At 43.5% G+C, this 27,109-nt stretch overlaps 2 protein-coding genes across 7 annotated transcripts in view; one reads left to right on the top strand and one right to left on the bottom strand.

The window, feature by feature from the left end:
* LOC147016185 (rho guanine nucleotide exchange factor 37-like) overlaps nucleotides 1-27,109 on the top strand; it is an 83,640-nt gene that overhangs the window by 23,039 nt on the left and 33,492 nt on the right. For 4 of the 6 annotated variants that reach the window (XM_085848966.1, XM_085848964.1, XM_085848967.1 and 1 more), the window contains exons 2-5: nucleotides 7,327-7,447; nucleotides 16,330-16,449; nucleotides 25,174-25,310; nucleotides 25,430-25,547. In XM_085848966.1, the coding sequence (XP_085705092.1) occupies nucleotides 7,336-7,447; nucleotides 16,330-16,449; nucleotides 25,174-25,310; nucleotides 25,430-25,547 (487 nt within the window). In that variant the 5' untranslated portion in view covers nucleotides 7,327-7,335. Of the gene's footprint in view, nucleotides 1-7,326; nucleotides 7,448-7,974; nucleotides 8,094-16,329; nucleotides 16,450-25,173; nucleotides 25,311-25,429; nucleotides 25,548-26,695; nucleotides 26,744-27,109 lie in introns of those variants that run through there. The other 2 variants (XM_085848968.1, XM_085848969.1) reach the window with 2 other exon arrangements.
* LOC147016186 (uncharacterized) lies at nucleotides 12,193-13,113 on the bottom strand. Its single transcript, XM_085849199.1, has 2 exons — nucleotides 12,540-13,113; nucleotides 12,193-12,395 (listed from the first exon to the last, which is right to left on the bottom strand). Exons 1-2 carry the CDS (start codon nucleotides 13,096-13,098, stop codon nucleotides 12,193-12,195), a joined length of 762 nt encoding a protein of 253 aa, XP_085705325.1. The 5' UTR covers nucleotides 13,099-13,113.

Raw genomic sequence — 27,109 nt, 5'->3', positions numbered from 1 at the left:
AATCCCATTTTATATTTAAAATAATCCCTTTTTTTACAATATCGTTAATCCCATTTAAAGTATTCCTTATTTTGAGTTTCTTCACTGTCCAATCACCCGCTGTCAAGCCATTAAACCTCGTGGTTAAACCACCAGTTCAAATGTGCTCATTGATGTCATTGATTCTACTGTAAAATGACTTTTTATTTTATTTTGTCTTTCGTGTTGAAAGCTCCTGGAAGAGCTTGTACACACCATATCGAGGATGAGGACATTTTTAGACATCAATGCAGTTTTGCATGAACTACAAGGATAAGAGTAGATCATGGACAGGTCAAAATGGTAAATGGAATTTGAGCCTAAGGTTCCAGCATCATGAGCAAGTGCTCAGATTTGATCACCAAAAAAATCTAATTCTTCCCTCCAGGTCTTCAAGACAGTTGTTCACCATCATCTCAGATTGTCCTCATTCCAAAACCATGATCTTTTCTGCCGTCGATAACCCCACCCCAATCACTCCTCCTTCCAAATTTCCAGTTTTCCCTCTTGAGAGTTTCCTTCTGTATCCATCTTGTCCACCCCATGCATCCTCTCCTGTCCCCCATTCATCACCACACCCATTGTTGGTCTGCCTGGCTCTGTGTTAGCCTTCGGTTCTGCTGTTGGTGTTTTCCCCCTCTCTCTGCTGTTCATTTTATCCTGTTTCATCCTTATCCGTTCAGCGTACTCATACTTGCACTTCTTTGAACCTCAACTATGCAGACAAAAAATCTGGTCAATCCAACGTGTATTTGTCCTGTAAGCATAAATTATGATTCATAATTACCTTCATCCCCGAAGGTAGAGAGAGGTTGTGTTTTCACTCCTATTTGTCTGTCTCATTGTGAGTACGATATCTCAAAAAGTTAGGGGTATGTTCAGACGTAACTTGTTGGACAGGTTTTGTGTGTGACAAGGACGAACTTATGACATTTTGGTGAGGATTCAGATATGAGAATTTTTTAGTGTAAGTGATTCTTCACCGTTGAGGGATGGGGCCAAAATCGATTTCTGGCATGATATTTCAAAAAGTTGTGGACAGATTATGACAAAACTTGGTGGATGAGTTGCTCATGATTTTGTTGATGGAAGGGTTTGCAAAGAATGCAGAAATTTTTCTATAAGGCTCACTTGGCTGTGCTTGGATGGGTTTGACGGCAGAGGGGTAGCAGCTGAAACCCAAATCCTATCCAGGTTCATCCTGATGACTCCATCTTTGCTCTTGACTTAATCGGGATCCTTCTGATAACTCCATTGCAGTATTTGGTCTTCCATTTAATTGGATAAGTGACAAGAACAAGCTGATTCGATCTTGGTTATGGTCTGGATTCAGATACAGCCTTTCAGTGTGATGCAAAATGTAAACTGTTCAGCCTGGCGGTGGTATATGCTCTACCGATTGCCGTTATTGTTGTGTAGTAACTTCCACCACCGAAGGTGGACATCATGTTTTCACCCCTGTCTGTCTATCTGTCTGTTTTTTGAGCAGGATATCTCAATAAGTTATTGACAGATTTGGACGAAACTTGGTGGACAGGTTGCGTGTGTGACGAGGATGAATGTTCCGGATGTACAATTCTGCCTAACTTTTCTAATATGCAAAATGTGCCTGATGTTGGCTTCATGGTTAGGGTGCTCGGCTTAGGATCCGAAGGTCCTGAGTTCAAATCCTGCTTGGTTGTTGAATTAATACCATGTGGTGTTGACTCAGCCTATCATCCTTCTGAGGTCGGCAAAATGAGTACCAGCTTGCTGGGATGATTAAGCCATTTCGAGTAGCTTGCGTCGGAGTGGCGACCCATGCAGGATTGTGCCCAATTGCCCAGGTGATTGCTTCAGCAGCACCGACGCTCTGTGCAGAGTATGGTGCCAATGGAATGGAATGGAATGGAATATGCAAAATGTAGCTTCATCACTAAAAATGAGGATTGATTTTTTTTTAAATGTTCGTCCGATTCTATCCATTCAATTAATTATTGACGAACATTTACTCTTGTTTCATAATCCTCTGATAAAATGCAAACAATTCAAAACATTTAGAACTTTTAAACCTCAATTTTTTTATGAAGGATGTCATGAACAGAGCTTTTCAGAATGTTGAAGTCAAGTGATGCTATCCTAATTGACATTTTAGACCTGTTGATAAATGTCTCTGTAACAGCACTTGACCTTTCATTGGACTGTCTTGACTTTCCAGCAGATTTCCCCTTCAGGACAGTTTCAGAACTGCAGTGTCTACAGGTGCCCAGTTCCTCAATACCGACCATAGGCTTTTGTAGCAACTCCGAAGTTGCAGCTTAAATCCAGGAGAATGCTACCATCTCTGGATGCTGGCAAGCTCAAGGATGAGAGGGTAGTGAAGAGTTTGTGAACAGGCTGAATGGGGATTTTTTTTTTGGGGGGGGGGGGGTTCTGGTTGTTTTGGGGAATCCTGAAGAGTTGTGGAGTGCCTTCAATACTTCCATCCTTGATGTTGCCGGTGGATGTCTCGAAACCCACCATCAGACAAAGAAGAACTTTGTCTCTGAAGGGACACCATTGACCAAAGTCACAGAGCTGAGCTCTTCAGGGAGTTGAAGCGTAAAGCTGGACGTGTGCTCTGGACGGAGAAGGATGCTGATGTGCGAGGAATATGTGAATGGGTAGAGTATCACCTGTGGTCAAGTGATTCTCATCCTGCTTGCAAAGGAATTTGTACATTGCGATCGTCCAAGCACATCCCTGGTGTACTGCATTTGTAGGGGAGGTTGGTGGACTCTTGACAAAGGAGTCTGAAGTGAAGGCCCGCTGGGCCGGATACTTTAAGCGGTTGTACCAGGCTGACCCACCAGCTGTCAAGTTGAATGTCAGGGGTGTAAAGGCCCTGTCACACCTTGACGATTTAGCCAGCGTATGCCTGACGTATGCAAAATTTGGCTAAAACGCTGGCACACTTCGAATACGTTATGGGTAAGTTTGTACAAGTTAAGAGCACGCTGGCATACGTCGTAGTACGCTGGCTTTTTTCGTAGTACGCTGGCATACGTCTTTGTACGCTGGCATACGTCGTAGTACGCCGAGCTGTTAGACAAATTTTCCATGCTTGAAATTTTTCGACTCTCACGTTCCGCATAATGCTGGCCATAAGTTGTAGGCACGTTACGTGATTGTTGACACACGTTATTGTAAGTTAGTCATAAGTTGAAACACGTCGAGGTAATGTTTAGCGTACCCGAAACTTATTTCTAACCTATGAGTAACGTGTTGCTGGCATGTTACACGATCATTGACACACGTCCATACACGTTACTTGTAAGTTACTCATAAGTCGAAACGCGTCAAGGTAATTCTTAGCGTCAGTGTTCCAGACTCCATGTTTTTTTTTTTTTCTTCGGTACGACGGTGATGTTAACACTTCGATTTCTAGTGCGGTTATAACATAATATAATTAATAGGCTGCCGCTCAACGAATTAAATCATAACTGCACTAGAAATCTAAGTGTCAACATCACCGTCATACCGAAGAAAAGAAAAGAAAAGAAAAGAAAAAAAAAAAAACCAGGGAGTCTGGAACACTGATGCTAACTATTACCTTGACGTGTTACGACTTATGAGTAGCGTGTGTCAACGATCGCGTAGCGTGCCTACAACTTATGCCAACGTATGCGGAACTTGTGTCATACGTCGAGTACGTCGAGAAATTTTCAACATGCTGAAAATTTCTCGGCGTATGACAACGTATGCCAGAAAACAACGACGTATGCCAGCATACTTTTAACGTATACAAAACTTACCCATAACGTATTTGACGTGTGCCAGCCTGGTTTGGCAAATTTTTCATACGTCGGCATACGCTGGCTAAAACGTCAAGGTGTGACAACGGCTTCACACTTCGATGTCTAGTGCGGTTATGAATTGAATCGTTGAGCCGCAGCCTATGAATAGCATACGCCACGTGATCGTCGGCGATACGCTGCCGCGCGCTATGCATAAGTTAGACTATCGTTGGGCATAGGTTGTGAACTCCGACAACACGCTCAGCATTCGTTGGTATAAGTTATTTATATGTGATTAAAACGTTCTGTGTACGTTACTAATACATTATGCCTACGTCCAACACGTTATTATACGTCCAAAACTTAAAAAAAACATCAATAGTTCAGCCTACGCCAGTGTTTTACATACATTTTGAGACCTTGCCATACGCTGGCTAAAACGTCAAGGTGTGACAGCCCCTTTACAATCACTGTTGCTGACCCTCCAATGAACTGTGGTGCACCTTCGTTTGTGGAAACACTGGCTGTGGTGAACCTGTTGAAATGGAGTTAAGCTCCTGGGACATGTGGCATTCATGTTGAACTTCTCAAGGCTGGTGGAAATGCTGTACTCATGTCGATCCATGCAGTTCTGTGCTCTGTCTGAAACACAGGCATCATCCCAACTGACTGGAAGAGGGGCTTTGTTGTCCCTTTCTGGAAAAGGGGGGGGGTGATTGCCAGGACTGCAACAACTACCGAGGGGTGATGCTGCTCTCAGTGTTGGGCAAGGTCTTTGCTGGGATAAATCCTGAGAAGTTTCGATGCCATGTGCTTGAGCACCAGCTTTCATAGCAGTGTGGCTTTACACCAGAGAGGTCAATGATTGACCGTATCCTTACTCTTTGGGTCCTCACCGAATGCAGATGAGAATTTCAGCAGGGGTTACTCGCAGCTCATGTTGATCCCCACAAAGCTTTCAGTTCAGTGAATAGGGATACCTTCAGGAGGCTTCTTGGCTTTCGTGCGGTGCCACCAAAATGGATCAACCTGATTTCAGAAGTATACTCTGGTAATGAGAGTGCCTTGAGGTGTCGAGATAGCATCTCCAACTTATTTCCAGTTCTTACTGGAGATCGTCAGGGGTGTGTACTGGCCCCTACACTTTTCAGCACTTGTATGGACTGGATTCTAGGGAGGATGTCGAAGAGATCAAGTTGCGGTGCATCATTTGGGAATGTAAATTTGTCTGACCTTGATTTCGCAGATCATTCAGTCATCCTTGTCGAGACACTGGATATCCTTATGGGGATTCGGAGCTGCTGGGGTCATGGCTTTCCTCGGTCAAAACTTCGATCCAAGCTTTCTTTGATATCTTCGATGCTGCTATTTTGTCTGAACCTGTTTGTGGTGAGGATGTTGAGGTCATGGAGAGATTAACTTACCTTGGCAGTGATATTCATGTCTGTGCTGGCTGTGAGCCAGAGGTCAACAGGCATCTGGGTTAGGCCTGGGGAGTCATGGATTCATTGGATCATGGGGTGTGGCACTGCTGATACCTGTGCGGAAGGACGAAAGTCCAAGTCTTCAGGTCCTTGGTGCTTCCAGTCTTGCTCTGTGGATGTGAGACTTGGACTCTGACCAGGGATCTGAGCTGGAGGCTTCACTCCTTTGGTACCAGGTCTCTTCGGAGAATCCTTGGCTATTGCTGGTCAGACTTTGTGCCCACCCAGTGGTTGCTGAGAGAGACTCATGAGATTTTATCTGTGTAGTCGGTGAGCATCAGCTGCAGCTGAATGGTCATGCTGCTCGTTTTCCTGACGCTGATCCTGCTTATTTGATTCTCTCAGTGAGGAAACCTCGTGAGTGGAGGTGGCCAATGGGTGTACCACATGCCTCGTGGTTGCATCAGGTTGATCATCTTCTCAAGAAGATGGGAATGGCACATGCATCTGCCTGGGGGATGGCCAGATGGAGGTCCCTGGAGTACCGGGGAAAAGTGGACGCAGTGACACGCTGCTCCGGCACATGCTCCTGCACCTGACCTGACCTGACCTGCAGCCTCAAACCGATGCACCCATCTTCATATGGAGTGTCTTTCAGGCACTGGTTTGTTTATTTCACACTGAAAACACATTTGGACTTGAATGATTGAACCACATTCATGTACAAATCTCACAATTTTTGCTTTCTTTTGAGGAATTTTCATTATATCAGAAAATGGGGTTTCTCCTGAAACAGAACATAATAAATATTTACAACAACCTAAAATTTATTGCTCTGTTGCATGTGCTATCAAATTTATGTCACTATGTTGAATAATAAAACAATTGTACACGGCTCCTTCGAAATTCCATATCCAGGCAATGTATGACGTCATCGCCAGGCACCAGAAGAATGGAGTTCTCAGTTTTTACTTCGTTTTCTTTCTTGTTTTCTTGTGTTTGTTTGTCCGGGCGATATCTCAGCCATCCTTTGAACTTGGAAGTTGAAATTTGGGGTCAAAAGTGAAGATGTTCTTTGGCAAAAATGTTTTTTTTATTTTATTTTATTTTATTTATTTATTATTGATTTCTTATTTATTTTATTTCTCATCCTGGCAATATCTCAAGCATATTTTGAGCTAGGAAGATGATCTTTGGACATGACATTTGGGCTTTGGCTATATAGGGTATTTTTGCTTTATTGATTGATGCTTTATTGAATCGATTGCTTAATTATTCATTCAAAGTTACAGATCCGGATGAAACTGTGTTGGTTAAGGTATGCTATTTTTTATCCAATTGATTAAGAAATTAATAATTTTATGATTATTATTTATTTGTATTAATAGTGCAATTAATCAATCAATTATTGTACACCGCTCCCTACCAATTCTGACTCCGTGTGCTGCAAGGCACCCTGGCGATGTCGCATACTGAAGGATTTGTTATTTATTTATTTTGCATGGGGGCGGTGTACTTTGAATGTATCGCTACTTGTTCAACGTTCTTTTTGGTGTTTTCATTTTCAGACAACCTGTACATGTATTTGGCACGTACAGGTGTGCATTTGCCAGCGAGTGCATTTGGTACAAAGTACTTGCACTGCCACGAATATACCACCGATATTTTATCAAACGTTTCGACCCAACTCGTGATCCACAGATCACGTAAACTGTATAAATGACCCTCGTTTTTAGTCTGATAAAGCGTTGCCTGCAGTGCGCACGAGATGGATTGAAATGTCATGATATTTATTCATTTAACTTTGTATTTCAATGACATTTTTCTCTCGTTATCAGTTCCATTGTCTGACAGGATGGTGCAGAGGTAATGCACTTAATTTCGGACTGTCAAATCCAGATTCGATACCGGCTATAAAACTGGCCAGCCAGTTCGTTTGACTTGGGACAAAATCTATATTAATCTCAATGGAATATTCATTACAAGAAATCGATGCCTTTACAAAATGCTAATTTGAGCAACATGTGATTAAACTTGAGTGAAGTTTACCATGGTAAGTTTTAAATTATCATTCACTGTGATGTCATTGTTTTTGTGGGATTTTTTTGTTGTTTTTTTTTTTTTTTTAGATCTGTAGAATGGGTGATGGCAATGATGAAAAAGATCCATCCTGCATGTATGAAAAACTATATGGCATGGATGAAAATGACCCTGCGTACAACCTGGAAAAGTCTGACAAGTCTGCCTCTGGTGAGCCACCTGTAGTTGCACCTGTCATTTACTGAACCCTTTATCATTACGCAGGTATCCAGGCTTGCGGAAGAGCAGAACAACTGGGAGCTTGGTGATGACGTGCCGAACGCGCTTGTATGCAATGATTTGTAAATTGTGTGGTTGGCTGAATCATAAGTAGATTAAGGAATTTAACTTGACAGACAATTAACCATTGCTTACAGTGAGGCATTGTATAGCTGTTGCCTTGTTACTTGAAGCAATTTGTTAAAACATGCTTCAAAAACAGCTTTGTTAAACTGAATTCCACTTGGCATATGACGAACAGGTTTGGCATCTTTCAGCAAGAAGTAATATGAAACCAAACAAGTGTGTGCACTTCATTTTCAAACTCTTGTGATTATTATATAAAGAGTCTCGCTGATTATATATTAAGAACCTCTTTTCATGCTGTCTGAATTCACATCTGTGCCTTTTTATTTTACATTCCAAGTGACTTAGTCGGCACCCTTCAGTCAAAGACTTGATAATTATTTAATCCACAGATCTGCAATCAACAGTCTTCTTCATTTAATAGACCTATCAGGATTCTGGGATTCGTGGAAGAATGGAGCAATTGGAACGAAGGGGGAAACGGGAGAAGAGTGTACCGATGCATCACAACGTGAGGAGAGGAATTTTAGACACCGCGGATTCCCATTGTTGGGGTTGGCTTTGCAGGATGAAAATGCAAGCTTCTTTCTGACTATTGCCTCACTGCATGAATCATTATACAAGGGATGGGAGGTTTGACATGGAAACTGGACCGATGAAGATGTGAACCGATAAAGGAGCATTTAAAAACGGGAAACAAAAATAATTTAATAACTAGTCTCAAGTGGTGTTTATGTCCATTGGTGGAGAGACAGTGCCAGTCACTGTAAGAGATACTGGAGTGAGGGACACTCTTACGTGTCTCCAACTACTATGCCGATTACTTTTTATGGTCAGTGGAAAATACTCTTGTGTGTAATGTTAAGTAATGCATCAAATCAATCTAACCCTCTGTGCTTGCTGTAGTGCTCCAAGGTGACATATATATTGGGCCCAGTCTTGATCATCGTTTACAGGGTGGTTGAAAATGATATGCAACTTTTTATTTAACTCCAAAAAAATATATTGGTCGATTTTGTTTTTGTGTAATAATACGCAGTCGTTACATTTTGTTTATTGTAGTGAAAAAAAAATCCTTCAACAAGCAATAAGGCGCAATATCATCAGTCGTTGAATTTCTCAACTTCGGCACCACCCCTGGATGACAGCAGCCACACAGACACTGAAATTGTTGGTGTGCATCTGAAATGAGTTGGTATGCATCTGGCTTCCCATCTGATGTTATTTTTCAACTCCTGCAGTGTGTGTGGGTTGTTTTTATAGATTTTGAGGGACCCCAATAGTTACTAGTCAGGAAGAGATCGATCCGAGAAGTAGAGAGGCCATGGGTTGTCCGTCCATCGAGAAATGAGTCGATTACCCAGGAAATGTCGTCCCAAAATCTCAAAAGCTTCATTACATGAATGCAGTGGTGCACCATCGAGCTGGAAGACGATTGAATGAATCGTGATGTCTTGCTTCCTTCTCAGTGTGGAAGGAATCTTCTCAACATGTCTACGTATCCGTCTGTGTCGAATGTCACTGTTCATCTGGCTTTGTTCTCGAAGAAGAAAGGTCCTGTTGTCCCGCTATGTCTGAGAGCACACTAAACCATTGCTATCATTGCAGAAACTGGTTTGTTCCATATGTTCATGCTGTTTGTTTTCTACCCAAAATTGCATGTTATGTTTGCTCACAACTGCTGAGATGGAAGTGGGTCTCATCACTAAAGAAAATTTTGTCGAGAAAAATCGTGGTCTTCTTCAATCTGGTCGGTAATGGTGGTGCAGATTGTCATGTATGATTCTGCCAATGGTTGTGGAGAAATTCCCACCAGCTGTGCAAGTCATCATGTCGACCTTTTCAGAGAAGTCTGCAATGCTTTTCTTGCATTCTCGATCTTGTTGGCTGTTCACTGAAAGTTTTCGACCACCGTTTCCTTTAATTTGCTATTTCACACTTCCATCGTCTCTAAACCTCTCAACAATACATTTTATGTTTTTCTGTTTTTTTTTGTGGAATTCTTGCATTTGGATAGACCTTACAAAACTGCCTTTGTGTGGGAACCTGTCACTTTGTCACAAAAAAGGGGTCTAAATTGAGCGTTCGCCCGGGCACAAAGAAATTGTTTGACATGGTTGAAACGTCTATGGAAAAAATCTTTAAACCTTGTTCTTTAGGTGACTTGAAAATAAAACAGGGTGACGTTAGTAAAATTATGACAGCTGTTGGAGAAGTTGCACATTGTTTTGGACCACCCTGGACATGAATGACTTCTCCAACGCTCTGGAAAACTTTCCTTTCCTCTTCACAATGATTCCACATTATACTGTACAATTCCACCTCCCACAGAATGCCCGGCAGCAATGACCTCCCTCTCTACTGACCTACAAAAGAGTGGATCACATTCTCACACTTGAAACACGTCTCTCGATACAGGAAAATTTCAATCTCACTGTATCGCTCAAGAAGGATCGTCAAACAAACCCATTTATGTGTTTTCACAATCGACTGCTGGAAGAGTTAGTCTCTTGACTTTGGCCTAACCATCAGCTAAGACCTCTCCTGAGCAAACCAAAAATCAAAGCTGGCCTCCAAAGTCGACCTCAAACTGGGCATCGTGTTTTTTTTGTGCTAGGTTCTTCCTTGGTAAATAGGAGTTCCTTGCATCATACAAGGCCTTTGTCCATAGTCCTCTGGGCTGGTGTTCTCACTTCACATCTTTTTTCTCCTAAATACTGGGGAAACAAACGCTCTCATGATTATTGGTATTTCCCACAAAGGAGCGGCCCCAGGTAACCAATGATTCTGGACACAATCTGGTGACCTGTCGGTACACCAAACGGTATCCAGCCACAGTCGATCTGGAATATTTGTTCATCTGTGAGAAACACAGGGCCTGCTGCCCTCTCGTCACTGACAGTTTGGTGACCTTTCTATTTTCTACTCCTCTCGTCTCGCTCCATTTACTCTTTCATCCTTCCATTTCTCCGAACTCCCTCCAGGTTGCATGCAATCTCCCTTGAATGTCTCGTCATTCTGAAATGTGAAAAATTGAAGCTCACTCCTCATCTCCACTACTTTATTCCTCTTCTTTGCTGTTTGTGGAATGTCTTTCCTCGGTCTGTTCAATCCCACACTCTCCTTCCAGTGCTCCAAGTTGGCAGTACTCCCCCACTTCAGGTCATCCTACATCTCTACCCATCATCATTTCTATCCTCATTAACCCCTATTTATATCTCCTCATCTGTTTTCACATTGCAAAGCTTCCTTCCCTCTTCTCTTTCCTCCTGTTCGTTAATTCCCTTGTTCCTTCCATGTGTTGTGTCCCACCATCGATTGCCTTATGGCCTCATTCACCTTGCTCTTCCATCATCCATGAGCCTTGACTTTGCATACAAAGTAGAATCACTGCAGCCATTGTATCTTGTATGGTAATTAAAATAATCCCTTCAACCTTTTTCTGAATTATTAAAACTCTCCTGATGACTATTTAAGATACGCAATCTATTCCAACTGTTACCGACATGACTTTAACGACCCATGCCATATTAATTGCTATTGAAAACAGCTACTCACTTCAACTGCCTGTTGGGGTTTTGTCGCTACATAATACTGTACCCCATGAGTTGGTTAAAGCAAAAACTTACAAGTGGTGCAATAGACAGGGCAAACCCAAGGAAAAACTAACATTTTTTTCCAGTCGAGGTTTTCTCAGTGGATTCATCATCCTGAACCCATACCATTTGATATTAGCTTGGGCACCACCCAGAATTTTGCCTCAAATTCAAGATGGCGGCAAAAATCCAAAATTGCAACCACAATTACCTTTAGGAGATTTATGCTGCCTCGTAGTGTTTCCTGTCAGGTTTTTTTCAGTGCTTCTGTCATCCTGAACATACTGGGGAAACTGAACATACTGGGGAAACAAAACAATCCTTTGAGATTAGCTTGGGAGCCACCCAGGATTTGGCCTAAAATCCAAGATGGCTGCCAAAATTAAATTAATTAGGTTTATACTGCCTTATAGTTTTTCCTGTCAAATCTTTCTCAGCAGTTCCAGCATACTGGACCTATAGCCTTTAAAATTAGCTTGAGGACAACCCAGGATTTGATCTCAAATCCAAGATAGCCGCCAAAATGGCCGTCAAAATCTTAATTATATTCAAACGACCTCTTAGGTTTTCCTGTCAAAGTTTTCTCAGTGGTTCCACCATTCCAAACCTATGTCCGTTGTTATTAGCTTGGAGGGCACCCGGGATTTGGCCTAAAATGCAAGATGGCCACGAAAAACCAAAATGACCACCAAAATTACCTCAAAATTGAATTAATATGGGTTCTCTTTTCCTGTTAAATTAACTTTTTGTACCTAATATGGGGTTTATAATGGTACCGGGAATTGATGTTGTGGTCTAGAATACTCAACCGAGCTTTATTATCATGTAAATATGACATTCTCACTCAAAACAGGCCACAAAATGTAAAGTGAGATAATATTAACTGCATTTTCTGGTCATCCTACAGTTCAATTCACCAACACAATGGCCGATACAAACACATAATTAAGATAGAACTGCAAGTCCAGAGTTAATGTTCATTCGCTGTTATCCAAGTCACTGTCCGTCTGTGAGTCAGATGAGTGGACTTCTCATTCTACCAGAAGAGGTAGCCGACTGCTCTTCAATGCTGTCGCTGTCACTTCCAGTACTCTCGTCCCATCCTGCGCTGTCGTCTCCTTTGTCCTCACTATGGCTGGGTCTCGTTCTTCTCTTCTTCTTTGATGGCTGGGCTGTGTTTCTCGTATCTTCTGTGTCTGCATCATAATTAATGTCACCTGTATGATCAGAAATGATTTGAATGCTTTGTCAGATTGATTTCGATAATATAAGGCTGTGAATTGTATTACTAAATGACAAACAAGTCTGAAACAGCAAATGGACACCTTGCATAGCTTTACTATAAATGAATGTATATTTACCTAGTATTAACCTTCTTCTGCTGCTCGTCACCGAAAGGCTTGGTGGGAATTGGGGGCAGGTGAACCATATTGACCGAAGACCATCTTCCGTTTCTTCCCAACCTCTGTGTTTGATTGAAGGATACTCAATATCTTGTTTCAGACATTGATACCAGTTGAAAGCTTGTAAATCGCTCCTCTTGAGGTGTTCATTGGTGCTACTCTCATCTGGAAAGATACTTGAACTGGATTTCACTTTCTGCTTGTCGTACATTCTGATCCTTGTTCTCACATACTCTTCATGTTCACTTCCAGCATACATGCAGGATCTAAAGAAGGTGTTAACATCAGCTATGTCTTCAACTGAAGTGCGCGATATGCCAAGTTGCGAGAGGAGTTGGAACTTTCCCAGTTTCCTCATCTTCTTCAGTGGTTTTACTTTACCAACACCAAATGGAAAAGAGGTTGTATCACACCCTGTAATCCTGTGATAGGCAGGAAGTGCTTGATACATTTCGTCACCAAATCGGTCAGTTAGAGCTTTGACGCTAACATACCTCTCACGGTCAATCTTCATCATCCATTCTTGTAATGGTTTAATGACAGAATAAGCATAGGTCAGGAGAACAAAGACATCTGTATCTGTCACCCTGACAATTACAGGATCTGTTGACTTGGATGCATGGAGGATGAGTCTGGTGTCAGCTTCGTGGTGGTTGCAGGAGTCGAGCATCTCGATTTTGAGTTGCGTTATTAACCAGGTATTATCTTCCTCTGTCACAGTTAGTGGAACTTTCAGCTTGGATCTCTCAGCATCGGTCTTGTAGTAATCGATTTAGAAATCTAATCAGTTCTGTCTTATTTTCTGAGTTTTGCAGAAACGAGTCCCAATCTTTCCCTTTAGGCATGTCCTGTTCAGAGCTTGTGATGTGAGTTCTTCTTCCAGGTGTGCCACGGCGACGTTGAGCGAGCTCCTTCGTTGTGGCTGTACTGTATGAATCAAATATGATTCCCAGTTGCTGTGGTTTGGAGTCACTTGCTGGCAAGCAAAATTTCAACAGGACTGCTGCATATTTTCCCCAAGTTTGCTGAGCAGGAACAGATTTCACAGCAGCCATTCAATCTATAAGCCAATTCCTTCATGTGGCGGGTTCTCACGGACTGATTCAGACTAGACTCTTCTATGAGGTAGTTCCTCAATGCTGCTTTTGAACCTTGTCTCAAATCTCTCTCTGGTGTGGCTCAAGCTAGTGGGACAGTAGTCAAGGGATATGAATGTGCCTCTTCTGAAGATGTTGCTTTGCCTACCAGTAAACCGAAAGCCTGTCTGTCTTCTTTTGGGTCTTTCTTGGCCTTCTCCATCCTGGTTTTTATCTTGAACTTGGTAATCTCGTCGGAGAAATTGACTCGTTCTTCCCCACTGGCTTTGAGTCTCAAGTCAACAAATTCTTTATACAGTATTTCTGTTTTCCAGCTTCTGCGGATGACATCAATCCTCTTACAACATCACAATCTATGTACACACCAGTCTTCATATGATGAGCGGGACCATTCAGGAATGGGTTGAAGTATTTGTCAACCTGAAGTACGACATTATGAACCATATTTTCATGGTGTATTTGGGCCGCTATTGTGGTCTCCTTGTGGACTGAGGAGGTGATGATATTTCGCCTTTCCTTCAGTGTAGCTCTGATCTTAGCCATGCTATGACTGGTCTTGACAAATGTGTCTGTGCTCTCATTGCTACTGTATCCGCCTTGCATTGGACCACCTCTGACCTTCACTTCTTGGTTGATTGTGGTCTCAGTTATCAAATCCCCATGGATTGTAGAGAAGGGCTCACAAGACAATGGCACACCATCCGGAAATTTCTCCCTCCCCCAGGTCCCATAATTATTGCACAGCCCCTAAACCCTGCTTTCCGAGAACAGAACATTCTGGAGGACAAATATGACAAAATATCACTTTTGAGGTAATTTTGGTGGTCATTTTGGTTTTTCATGGCCATCTTGCATTTCAGGCCAAATCCTGGGTGCCCTCCAAGCTAATAACAAAGGACATAGGTTTGGAATGGTGGAACCACTGAGAAAACATTGACAGGAAAACCTAAGAGGTCGTTTGAATACAATTAAGATGATTTTGGCGGCTATCTTGGATTTTAGGTCAAATCCTGGGTGGCCCTGAAGCTAATTTTAAAGGTTATAGGTCCAGTATGCCAGAACTGCTGAGAAATATTTGACAGGAAAAACTATAAGGCAGTATAAACCTAATTAATTTAATTTTGGCAGCCATTTTGATTTTTGGTGGCTATCTTGGATTTTAGGCCAAATCCTGGGTGGCTCCCAAGCTCATCTCAAAGGATATATGTTCAGGATGACAGAACCACTGAAAAAACCTTGACAGGAAACACTACGAGGCAGTATAAATCTCCTAAAGGTAATTTTGGTGGCAATTTTTGGTTTTTGGCCTCCATCTTGAATTTGAGGAAAAATTCTGGGTGGCCCCCAAGCTAATATCAAATGGTATGGGTTCAGGATGATGAATCCACCGAGAAAACCTTGACTGGAAAAAATGTTAGTTCTTCCTTGGGTTTGCCCTTTCTACAAAGATCAGTGTCGGAATGGCGACCCGTCCAGGATTGTGCCCAATAGCCAAGGAGACTGCTTAGGCAGCACCAACGCTCTGCACAGAGTATGGTCCCAATGGATGGATGGATGGTACAAAGATCGTTATTGTTGATTGTTGCAACATTATGGAGTGGGACTGGAACTCTGGTCGGTAACCAAAGGGTCAATAAAAACTGTTGATGTCATTTTATAATTTTCCATACAATATCGAGGCTCATGGAAGAGCACAACGGATCAACAGACAAAAGTGAAACTGCTTACAACGAGCAGCAAGTCACTGTGTAAGGTGTCCTGGCTCATTGCACGGTTTCAAGAGCCCATGGAGTTTTAAGAAATTTTCTTCTCTGCAATGAGTAAAAGCTTTTTCTCTTATGTTTGGTATCCCAGATATCCAAAATGTTGTGTTGGCATTGGAGACGCAATCTTTGCTGCTCCGTGGATTGAATCAACGTGGTTAAAATTCTAGGCATTCTAAAAGGCCTTCTGGAGATGATTACAATAAACTATCTGAATGCATAATTCTTTCTCTACTATGGGGTTGTGGATGAAGCAATGCTTCGTGTCTGCAGTATTGTACATTGTGGATCCTTTTCTGTGAAACTGTAGACTGTAAGTGGGATTAGTGTAACTATAGATGAAGCTTACGGCAGTTCGAATGATACCGTGAGACCCTTTGGAGTTCATTACTGAATGTGAACAGGAGAACCGCTTTATTACCGTTTCTGGAAGGACCGGTGTCCTGTGATACCTGAAAGCAAAGTACCAGCATGGAAGTTTGTAGTCAAGAATAAAAGCCAAGCTTCGTAAATTCATGAAATTAAGATGATATCACCAACTTAACGTGCTTGTTTACATGGATATAAGGAAATTAATTTCTGCCTTTTACCTAAAACAGCGTTTGAGGAATACTCATGGGTTATCTATTACTACTACTGCTACTTCTGCTTCTGTTAATACAAATCAGTTTTCCCTCTGGTATGCAATGTCTCTGACTGCAACGCCAATGCTTGCACGTCATGGTTTACTAGTAAATCAGTTGATGATGAGGTTGTGTGTGTGTGTGTGTGTGTGTGTGTGTGTGTGTGTGTGTGTGTGTGTGTGTGTGTGTGTGTGTGTGTGTGTGTGTGTGTGTGTGTTTTACGAGGTGAGAGTGCAACTTCAGTCATGGTTCCCTTGTGCTGCAGGTCTCCCCAATGAGGACACGCAATCACAAGAGGGGATGGAGGACACGGGGTACGAAAATATTTATGAAGAGTGTCAAAGTTCTTCGTCAATTTATTCATCATTCAGAAGGCTTTCCCCAGGTGACACAATTGCACCTGATCCCATGAATTGTAACATGCTGTTTTTTAATTAACTGTACATTGGCACTAACTCGTATCCTTTTATCATCAGTTTTTGGGTTTGGAAGCAGCTCAAGAACTATGGCATTTTCCTCACTAATCTCATTCAACTTCAGATTCCTGATCTGTAACCACTTTGGGACGCATTGAATGTGGGCACCATCTTGCCAGAAAAGAGCAACTTTAATATTGGAGGCTTTTTCTCAGGAAGGTGTTGATGATAGTTATTCATTTTTTTGTACAAAGCTTATTTAATGGCACTTAAATAAACAGTAAGGGGGAAAATTTCCTGACATCAGCAAACACTGAATCTGTTCACAATCCAAAGTCTGTTCACAATCTGTTTTTCACATTGATGACTGGTGCGGATTTGTTTGTTTTGTTCAATGCTATTTTCATTCTGCGTCGTGAGTAACCTGCTGACATTCTTGTGTACTATGCTCTCGAGAGAGTGTCAGTTATGCTGAAGCGGTTTTGTGGCTCGGGTTACAATCTTGGACGGATCACCACTCTGACGCTGGATACTCGACTGAGTGTGTCGGAATTTGTAATTTGTTCAGGATGTCGGCAAGAGCTCGCCTATTCTTCACAAAGGACACCATGTGATCTTTAACGCCCGTCAACTAATGCTGGCAGACGAGAGGCCCAGTTTAACGTCTATCCGAGGGGCTGCACATGCATTGATGAATCACCCTGCCTGTGAAACACACAGTTTATAGGATGTTTATAGGATAGTACACGGGATGACAGTTTATAGCTGTGTCGTGGGATTCGAGCCCATGGTAGATAGCTCAGAGGGGAGTCCACACACCTTTTAGGTTATCCTTCCAGCCCTGCGGACAGTCCTGTTCCATATTCTACGGGCGTGGAGTTGACTGATGATTCTGCCGGAACAGAGAGAGAAATAGTGAAGCGTAACGGTGGAACACGACATGACCTCCCACTCACTGCCACCGATCCATGTGAATGCATTCCTGGCGAGACTGGAAACATCTGCAGATGCTCTTGGCAGGTGCTTTGACACCATCTGTGAAAAATGTTACTCATCTATTATCACCATTTCTGCTCCATGGAGAAATGCCACACGTTTCCTCGTACTTCTGTTTCTATGAGAAGGAATACAAACAGACCAGCTGAGTTGTGAACAAGCACTGATGCTCACCTCGAGACATTGGCAATCGGCGGTGCACTTCTGTCGGATTGTCCGATACAAGCGCCGTGTACATCTCACTGTAGTTTTTAAATCCACGAGCCTCGAGGAATTGCACCCAGGAACAATCGAAAGGCTCTTCATCAAGGACTCTTTGTCTTCTGTTCATCTCTCATCTCTCATCGCTTTCCTCTGCAGTAGTATTTTCCATAGTCTCACACGTGATGACACATGACTTCTTTGACATTGAGGTGAAACTACCCAAGTCTTGTTAAAAAGGCAAGTCAAAAACGTTTCAGGAAAACTTAATTGAACTTGAATAGATGACCTGGCATCACAGTGTCATCAAGGTGTTAACATATAGGTAATAGTTCCAATTTACATAGGTGATTGATACAGAAATATTTTCTCACAGAGTATCTAAAACCATGTAAGGCAGCTGGTTCACAGACGAGCAGAGGACCACAATGGAGCATGTAGACAATGGATATCACAAATGAGTGGTAGAAAATAAGTGGGCACAGGGAGGGCTCAACGAGAGAGGAAGAGAACAGGGTGGATAAGGTAGATTGAGAGAGAGCATGACATGATGATTGGTAACACTCTCGAACGATTGGATGGAGGGTCACAATACAACAGACACTGGTAGTCAGTTCCACAGATGAGAATGGAGAGATGGAGGGATTGTGGAAGGTGACCAGGTGTGGGCATGCAACCTGGGTGGGCTGAGGGGGATGGGGTTTGGTGTGGAGTGGGGGGGGGGTTGACCAGATGGAGGAAAGGCCTGCAGGACAGAGTCCAGAAACTAGTCATATGAGAACTGGGATTGTTAATCTTTAAATAGAAAAAACAGGTTTGTTTTTGTTGTTTTTTTTTTCCATAAAAACCCAGACATGGAAAGAAACCATTTGGCCTGTCACTCACATTGTTGTTTCGACATTTTGATTACACACCATTCATCAACGAGCTCACCCATAAACCCATGAACCTTGACCTCATTGAATTCATAAATAAGTCGCCCCTTTGATACAGTGCTCCCAGTTGACACTACACAGCCATCACACCCTCAAGACTTGTTTTATTACTTAGTTGTGAATCCAACTCATGGTTGACATGACTTTTGTATTTAACTCGAAGAAAGCAACATGCCCCTGTTGGAGGGACAAATCTTAACAACCTGGTGTTGGCTTAGCGGTTAGGGAGGTGGCTTGGGATCCTCGGGTCCTGAGTTCAAGCCCAGTTTTTCTGCTGAATTAACACCAGGGGGTTGACTCAGCCTGTCATCATTCTGAGGTCGGTGAAATGAGTACGAGTGTAGCAACCAAAAGGCTGCACATGAAGGGAAGGGGTATTGACGCATTTATTATCTGGTCTTGGTGTGGTGCAGGCATGATGGGCCGAATGGCCGCCTCCTGTGCAAAATTTCCTTGTATTCCATGTAATCTCACGACATGTATGAAGACAGATGCAGGTGTTTTGTATGAAATCTCCATTCTGGTGGTTTGTTTTTGTACCACCTTTTTCAGGAAGGAAATCTGCACAGGAAGTCACTATGCCGGCTCTTTCCCTGTCCAGCCACCCTGTGCTTATTTTGCATTTTGTTATGGAAACTTTCTTCAGCTCTGGCTTAGGCAATGGCCAGATGTGAAGGATTTCAGAAAAACGAAACTTGCACATAACGGTATAATGATACATTAATCATTATAAGTGAGTCTTGATAAGCCTGGTGTTGGCTTAGTGGTTAGGGTAGCAGCTTGGGACCCTAGGGTCCTGAGTTCAAGCCCCGTTGGGCCGCTGAATTAATATACCAGGAGGTTGACTCAGGCTGACAGGCTGTCATTCTTCCAAGGTCGGCAAAATGAGTATCAGTGCAATGGTAAGGGGGACACTGCATCAGCGGCATAGCCGCGTCCCAACCAATGATGCAACCAGCAGCCACAGGCTGCACTCGATAGAGTGAGTCTTGATGATAAAGGATTGGATTATATATTTATTTACTTTATTTCTACCTTCCAACATTTCAAACACCAAGTATCGCACAACCCGATAGTATTCTTACTCTCAAACCACTGGATCTCTTATTCACCACAAAAAAAAAACTATGACCTTTCTTGGGCCTCACTATCAGCCATCATTTTTCATGGGTTTCATTATCAGCCATCATTTTTCATGGGTTTCATTATCGGCCATCATCTTTCTTGGGCCTCACTATCCTCCATCATCTTTCTTAGGTCTCACTATCGGCCATCATCTTTCTTGGGCCTCACTATCGGCCATAATCTTTCTTGGGTCTCACGATCAGCCATAATCTTTCTTGGGCCTCACTATCAGCCATCATCTTTCTTGGGCCTCACTATCAGCCATCATCTTTCTTGGGCCTCACGATCGGCCATCATCTTTCTTGGGCCTCACTATCAGCCATCATCTTTCTTGGGCCTCACTATCAGCCATCATCTTTCTTGGGCCTCACTATCAGCCATCATCTTTCTTGGGCCTCACTATCCTCCATCATCTTTCTTAGGTCTCACTATCGGCCATCATCTTTCTTGGGCCTCACTATCGGCCATAATCTTTCTTGGGCCTCACTATCGGCCATAATCTTTCTTGGGCCTCACTATCGGCCATCATCTTTCTTGGGCCTCACTATCGGCCATCATCTTTCTTGGGCCTCACTATCGGCCATCATCTTTCTTGGGCCTCACTATCGGCCATCATCTTTCTTGGGCCTCACTATCGGCCATCATCTTTCTTGGGCCTCACTATCGGCCATCATCTTTCTTGGGCCTCACTATCGGCCATCATCTTTCTTGGGCCTCACTATCGGCCATCATCTTTCTTGGGCCTCACTATCGGCCATCATCTTTCTTGGGCCTCACTATCGGCCATCATCTTTCTTGGGCCTCACTATCGGCCATCATCTTTCTTGGGCCTCACTATCGGCCATCATCTTTCTTGGGCCTCACTATCGGCCATCATATTTCTTGGGCCTCACTATCGGCCATCATTTTTCTTGGGCCTCACTATCGGCCATCATCTTTCTTGGGCCTCACTATCGGCCATCATCTTTCTTGGGCCTCACTATCGGCCATCATCTTTCTTGGGCCTCACTATCGGCCATCATCTTTCTTGGGCCTCACTATCGGCCATCATCTTTCTTGGGCCCCACTATCGGCCATCATCTTTCTTGGCTCTCACTATCGGCCATCATCTTTCTTGGCTCTCACTATCGGCCATCATCTTTCTTGGGCCTCACTATCGGCCATCATCTTTCTTGGGCCTCACTATCGGCCATCATCTTTCTTGGGCCTCACTATCGGCCATCATCTTTCTTGGGCCTCACTATCGGCCATCATCTTTCTTGGGCCTCACTATCGGCCATCATATTTCTTGGGCCTCACTATCGGCCATCATTTTTCTTGGGCCTCACTATCGGCCATCATCTTTCTTGGGCCTCACTATCGGCCATCATCTTTCTTGGGCCTCACTATCGGCCATCATCTTTCTTGGGCCTCACTATCGGCCATCATCTTTCTTGGGCCTCACTATCGGCCATCATCTTTCTTGGGCCCCACTATCGGCCATCATCTTTCTTGGCTCTCACTATCGGCCATCATCTTTCTTGGCTCTCACTATCAGCCATCATTTTTCATGGGTTTCATTATCGGCCATCATCTTTCTTGGGCCTCACTATCGGCCATCATCTTTCTTGGGCCCCACTATCGGCCATCATCTTTCTTGGCTCTCACTATCGGCCATCATCTTTCTTGGCTCTCACTATCAGCCATCATTTTTCATGGGTTTCATTATCGGCCATCATCTTTCTTGGGTCTCACTATCGGCCATCATCTTTCTTGGGCCTCACGATCAGCCATAATCTTTCTTGGGCCTCACTATCAGCCATCATCTTTCTTGGGCCTCACGATCAGCCATCATCTTTCTTGGGCCTCACGATCAGCCATCATCTTTCTTGGGCCTCACTATCAGCCATCATCTTTCTTGGGCCTCACTATCAGCCATCATCTTTCTTGGGCCTCACGATCAGCCATAATCTTTCTTGGGCCTCACTATCAGCCATCATCTTTCTTGGGCCTCACGATCAGCCATCATCTTTCTTGGGCCTCACGATCAGCCATCATCTTTCTTGGGCCTCACTATCAGCCATCATCTTTCTTGGGCCTCACTATCAGCCATCATCTTTCTTGGGCCTCACTATCAGCCATCATCTTTCTTGGGCCTCACTATCCTCCATCATCTTTCTTAGGTCTCACTATCGGCCATCATCTTTCTTGGGCCTCACTATCGGCCATCATCTTTCTTGGGCCTCACTATCGGCCATCATCTTTCTTGGGCCTCACTATCGGCCATCATCTTTCTTGGGTCTCACTATCGGCCATCATCTTTCTTGGGCCTCACTATCGGCCATCATCTTTCTTGGGTCTCACTATCGGCCATCATATTTCTTGGGTCTCACTATCGGCCATCATATTTCTTGGGTCTCACTATCGGCCATCATCTTTCTTGGGCCTCACTATCGGCCATCATCTTTCTTGGGCCCCACTACCGGCCATCATCTTTCTTGGGCCTCACTATCGGCCATCATCTTTCTTGGGCCTCACTATCGGCCATCATATTTCTTGGGTCTCACTATCGGCCATCATCTTTCTTGGGTCTCACTATCGGCCATCATCTTTCTTGGGCCTCCCTATCAGCCATCATCTTTCTTGGGCCTCACTATCAGCCATCATCTTTCTTGGGCCTCACTATCAGCCATCATCTTTCTTGGGCCTCACTATCAGCCACCATCTTTCTTTGGCCTCACTATCCTCCATCATCTTTCTTGGGCCTCACTATCAGCCACCATCTTTCTTTGGCCTCACTATCCTCCATCATCTTTCTTGGGTCTCACTATCAGCCATCATCTTTCTTGGGCCTCACCATCAGCCATCATCTATTTTGGGTCTCACTATCAGCCATCATTTTTCTTGGGCCTCACTATCGGCCATCATCTTTCTTGGGTCTCACTATCAGCCATCATCTTTCTTGGGTCTCACTATCAGCCATCATCTTTCTTGGGTCTCACTATCAGCCATCATCTTTCTTGGGCCTCACTATCAGCCATCATCTTTCTTGGGCCTCACTATCCGCCATCATCTTTCTTGGGTCTCACTATCGGCCATCATCTTTCTTGGGCAAACCACATTTCTAAGTTGGCTTCCAAAGCCAGCTGCTGATTGACTATCCTCCATCACACAAAGTCCTTCCTTGGCACATGGAAACTCCTGTCCACCTACAATGCCTTCATCCACAGCTTGACAGAGTACTATTCTCCCCTCAAGGCTGACTCCCCTGCCTCACACCTTGCATGGCTTGACAGCAGGGAAATCAAGGCCTTCAAAATTAATTGAATCTCCCACGATGAAGCCGAGTTTCTGTGCAGACAAGTCTTTGTCTTCTACCATCTTCTTTCTGATATTTTACCCCCTGCTATTTCTGTGTTCTATCTCCACCTCCTCCCTCCTCTCCTCTCCTCTCCCCCCCTTCCAACTTAGTTTTCTGCTGTGTGCATGTAATATGCCAGTAACCACACCTTGGTGAAACTCCAAAATCCAGACTTGCTGCTCCCCTCCATTCATTCGTTAAACTTTCCCCCCACTTGTGCAACCAATGCCCTCAGTCTCTTCACTCAAATTCTTCAATCTCAATCTTCCCTCCAGGGCTTCCAGACAACTGTTTGCCATTATCTATGATCACCCGCTACCCCCCCCCCTATCCACAACCATGATCTTTGCTAACCCCATTAACCCTCCCCAAGCCCACCTCTTTTTGTTTTTTCAGTTTCTCCTTCCATTTCTGTTATTGTAAGTTTGTGGCTGTCTCCACCCCCTCCCCCACTCCGACCCCCTCATGTCCTCCCCTTGCCCTCATTCTTCTCCATGTCCCTTATCCCTCCAAGTCTCCCTCTATTTTATCCCTCAACCCTGCTTTTGGTTTTATCCCTCAACCCTGCTGTTAAGCCGAGCATGCTGTGGTTTTTGGATCCTCAGGAACATTGGGACTTTTGGGTCCTCAGGAACTTTTGGGACTTTTGGGTCCTTTTTTGATTTTGATTTTTATACACTGCCGAGGCTCGTATGAGAGCTAACGCACAGAAATGCACAACAAGGGGAGCAGGAGACGAGAGGGGTGCGAGAGGGAAGGAAAAAAAAAAGTGGGGAACAGACATGAGAGATCTGTGGAAGGGAGAGGGATGGGGCGGGGAACACAGGGTAAACAAGATGGACACGACAGGGACTTTCAGGAAGGAAAACAGGGAATTTGAAGGAGGTGGGCTTAGGGTGGATTAGCGGGGGTAGAAAAGATCATGGTTTTGGACGGGGGAAGAAGACGAGATGGTGGTGAACAGCTGTTTTGAAGACCTGGAGTGAAGAGTGGGATTGAAGAGAGTGTGGGAGTTTGTTCCAAAGGCAGGAAAAACAAGAGGAATGAAAGCGTGAAGGTGAGCAGTGATTCTTGATTTTGGTAGTTTTACCACAAGGGGGTTGCTAGCAGACCTTGAGCCCCCTGTGGAAATATTGGTTGGACATATCTCAGAGAGAGAGCAGGGAGGGGGATCGGTGAGGCTGGAGAGGAGACGCTCAAGACAGAAAGACCACCGACTTGCCTGTGGTGAGGGTGAGTCCTTCGGAACTTTTGGGACTTTTGGGTCCTCATGAACTTTTGGAACTTTTGGGTCCTCATGGACTTTTGCAACTTTTGGGTCCTCAGGAACTTTTGAGTTCTTGGAGACTTTTGGGTCATCAGGAACTTTTGGGATTTTGGGTCCTCAGGGAGTTTTGGGACTTTTGGGTCCTCAAGGACCTTTGGTACTTTTGGGTTCTCGGAGACTTTTGGGTCCATGGTATCAGACTTTTGTGACTCTTGTGTCCTCAGGGACTTTTGGGTCCTCAAACTTTTAAGACTTTTGGTTCCTTGGGAACTTTTGGGACTTTAGGGTCATTGGGAACTTTTGGGATTTTGGGTCCATGGGGACTTTTCGGTCCTTGGGGGCTTTTTGGAACTTTTGGGTCATCGGGGACTTTTCGGGACTTTTGGGTCCTCGAGGTCTTTGGGGTCTTGAAGGGTCTTCAAAGTTTGATGGGGTCTCAGCAATCTAAGGGGTCAAAAGGTCCATTCCAATCATGCGTAATTAATGAATCGATGTACGTAATTAATAGAGAAAAAGTCACGCACACCACACGCACACCTCAGCATTTCCATGATAAGAATTGTTCCCTTGGTCGAGTGGCCAGCCCATATGGCCGAACATTTTCCCCACTTAGCAATTACCTTGAGGAACATGGAGCATCTTTAGCTCAGTTTTGTGTTGTCTGAAAGATTGGGTACTTCACAACACTTCACTGTATGCGTACCACATCATCAATTACTTGACTTATGCTTCTGGTGAGTATCCTGAAGAGTAATTGATATGTAAACGTGTCTCTTGATGACGTCCTTTATCGTGTTCTATTAAAGAGACTTTCCCTCTCCCCTCTCAGACTACATTGAACCAATTTCAGAGAAGGACCACTTGTGGGGTCTCGCAGTGCAGGAGATCATTGACACTGAACGTTCATATGTGCAGCAACTTCATTTTTGTGTCCACGTGTTACTTCCTGCTTTGTCCTTCGCCAAGGTATAAAGAAAGTTCCTTTGCTGGTTTGTGAGTGAGTTGCGTATGTGCGTGCTTGCTGTTAATTTGCATGTTCTTTCTTTTCTTCTTCTTTGTTTTTTTAACATCACGGCAATTGTCAGGTTGAAGGCATAGACCTGGACCTTCTGTTTGGCAATATTGGAGACCTTTTAATCGTGTCCAAGCACCTGCTGGAGAAACTGGAGGCTGCAGAATGTAATGATGTCGGTTGTTCGATTGGTAAGAACATGTCCCCACTCGCTGCCCACTCTCCGATCTTCACACCTGCCTTTCACTATCGCTAATGTCACTGACTGTTTGTTAATTGGCAAAAACAAAATTTTTGCCAAGTATGTCTGTCTGTCTCTCTCCTTGTTTATCACACGATTTTTGGGCACAGTTTTCAAGAAATAGTTTTGAATTTTTTTTGTGATTGTAGGTGACCGGTCAAGGACAGCTATGCTTAATTTTGGTGAACATCTGAATCCGGGTCCGGATCTAAGAATTTTTCAGGTTATTCTTCACCATTGAGAGATGGGGTCAAAAACGATACATCACACAATTTCTCAAAAGGTTATAGATGGATTCCGCAGAAACTTGGTGGACAGGTTGGGAGTGCCACAAGGAAGAATTGATTAAATTTTGGTGAAGATATGGATCCAATAATTATTTAATCTTCAACTGATTCTTCACCATTGAGAGATGGGGCTAAAAACGATATTGCATGATATCTCAGAAAGTTGTGGACGGATTTGAATTAAACTTGGACATGCTGGGTGTGTGAAAAGGACTAATTAATTCGATTTTGGTGAATATCCGGATACGAGAATGATTTAATTCTCAACTGATTCTTCACCATTGAGAGATGGGGCTATAACTATGTGTTGCATGATATCTCAAAAAATTGTGGACGACTTGGGACAAAACGAGGTGGAAGAGTTGGTTAGGTGACAAGAACAATCTGATTCGATTTTGGTTAAGATTCAGATTCAGATCTGACCTATCAGTGAGATACAACATGTAAACTATTCAGTCTAGCGGAGGTATGTTCTCTACGGAGTGCCGTTCCGTTTCGCCAAGTTGTCCCTCGATGAGTAATTTTTCATTTGAAGATTGCTGCACCAGAAAATCTGATCCACTCTTTTATTCTTATCTTGGTGAATTATAACATCCTTTACTTTGCATCATTTATTCAATGTATTGGAAATGATCAATTTAACGTTTACAGGATTCACAAGTGACTAACTGCATCCTAAATGGTGATTGTATAATATTGATGCAATGCATTGTCACAGAAAATGCAAAAGAAGGCAATTATTTAAAGAATGTACTTCTTCGTCTTTTTCTTTATAACACCAAGGCTCATGGAAGAGTAAGGTGGTGGAGGGGTGAGCACTGATCGTCTGGCAGCAGTACAGTTGAACACAATGAGCAAGGTGATGAACGAATAATAAAAGAGAACAGAGAGGAAGGGAGGGGAGGAAATGGTAACCCACTAGAAAGAGGTTTGGGTTAGGTTTGAGTTAATCGTAATATAATGGGCGTAAGCCTGGAACTTCTAACACACTTTTCTCCGAACATATTCTGTTCATACTTCCGAAATCTTCACATTATGTGTTCCATGTATTTATGTAGGTGATAGCGGATTCAAAAAATCGAATATAGATAGAATTTTCAGAGAGGGAATCGATGCCGTCACAATCAGCAGCGTCCAGCGGCAAACCGACGGCCGGGTCCCAGACGACGTGCTTTACTTAACTAAGTCCATGAATTCTGGACGTTTGTTCAACTCAGCATTTGTG

Source organism: Eptatretus burgeri, chromosome 12, assembly GCF_056783735.1.
Source record: "Eptatretus burgeri isolate ZD-2024b chromosome 12, Ebu_testis_v1, whole genome shotgun sequence".
Classification (NCBI taxonomy): domain Eukaryota; kingdom Metazoa; phylum Chordata; class Myxini; order Myxiniformes; family Myxinidae; genus Eptatretus; species Eptatretus burgeri.
The sequence above is the reverse complement of the archived record's forward strand: the minus strand, read 5'-3'. Positions and strand labels throughout refer to the sequence as shown.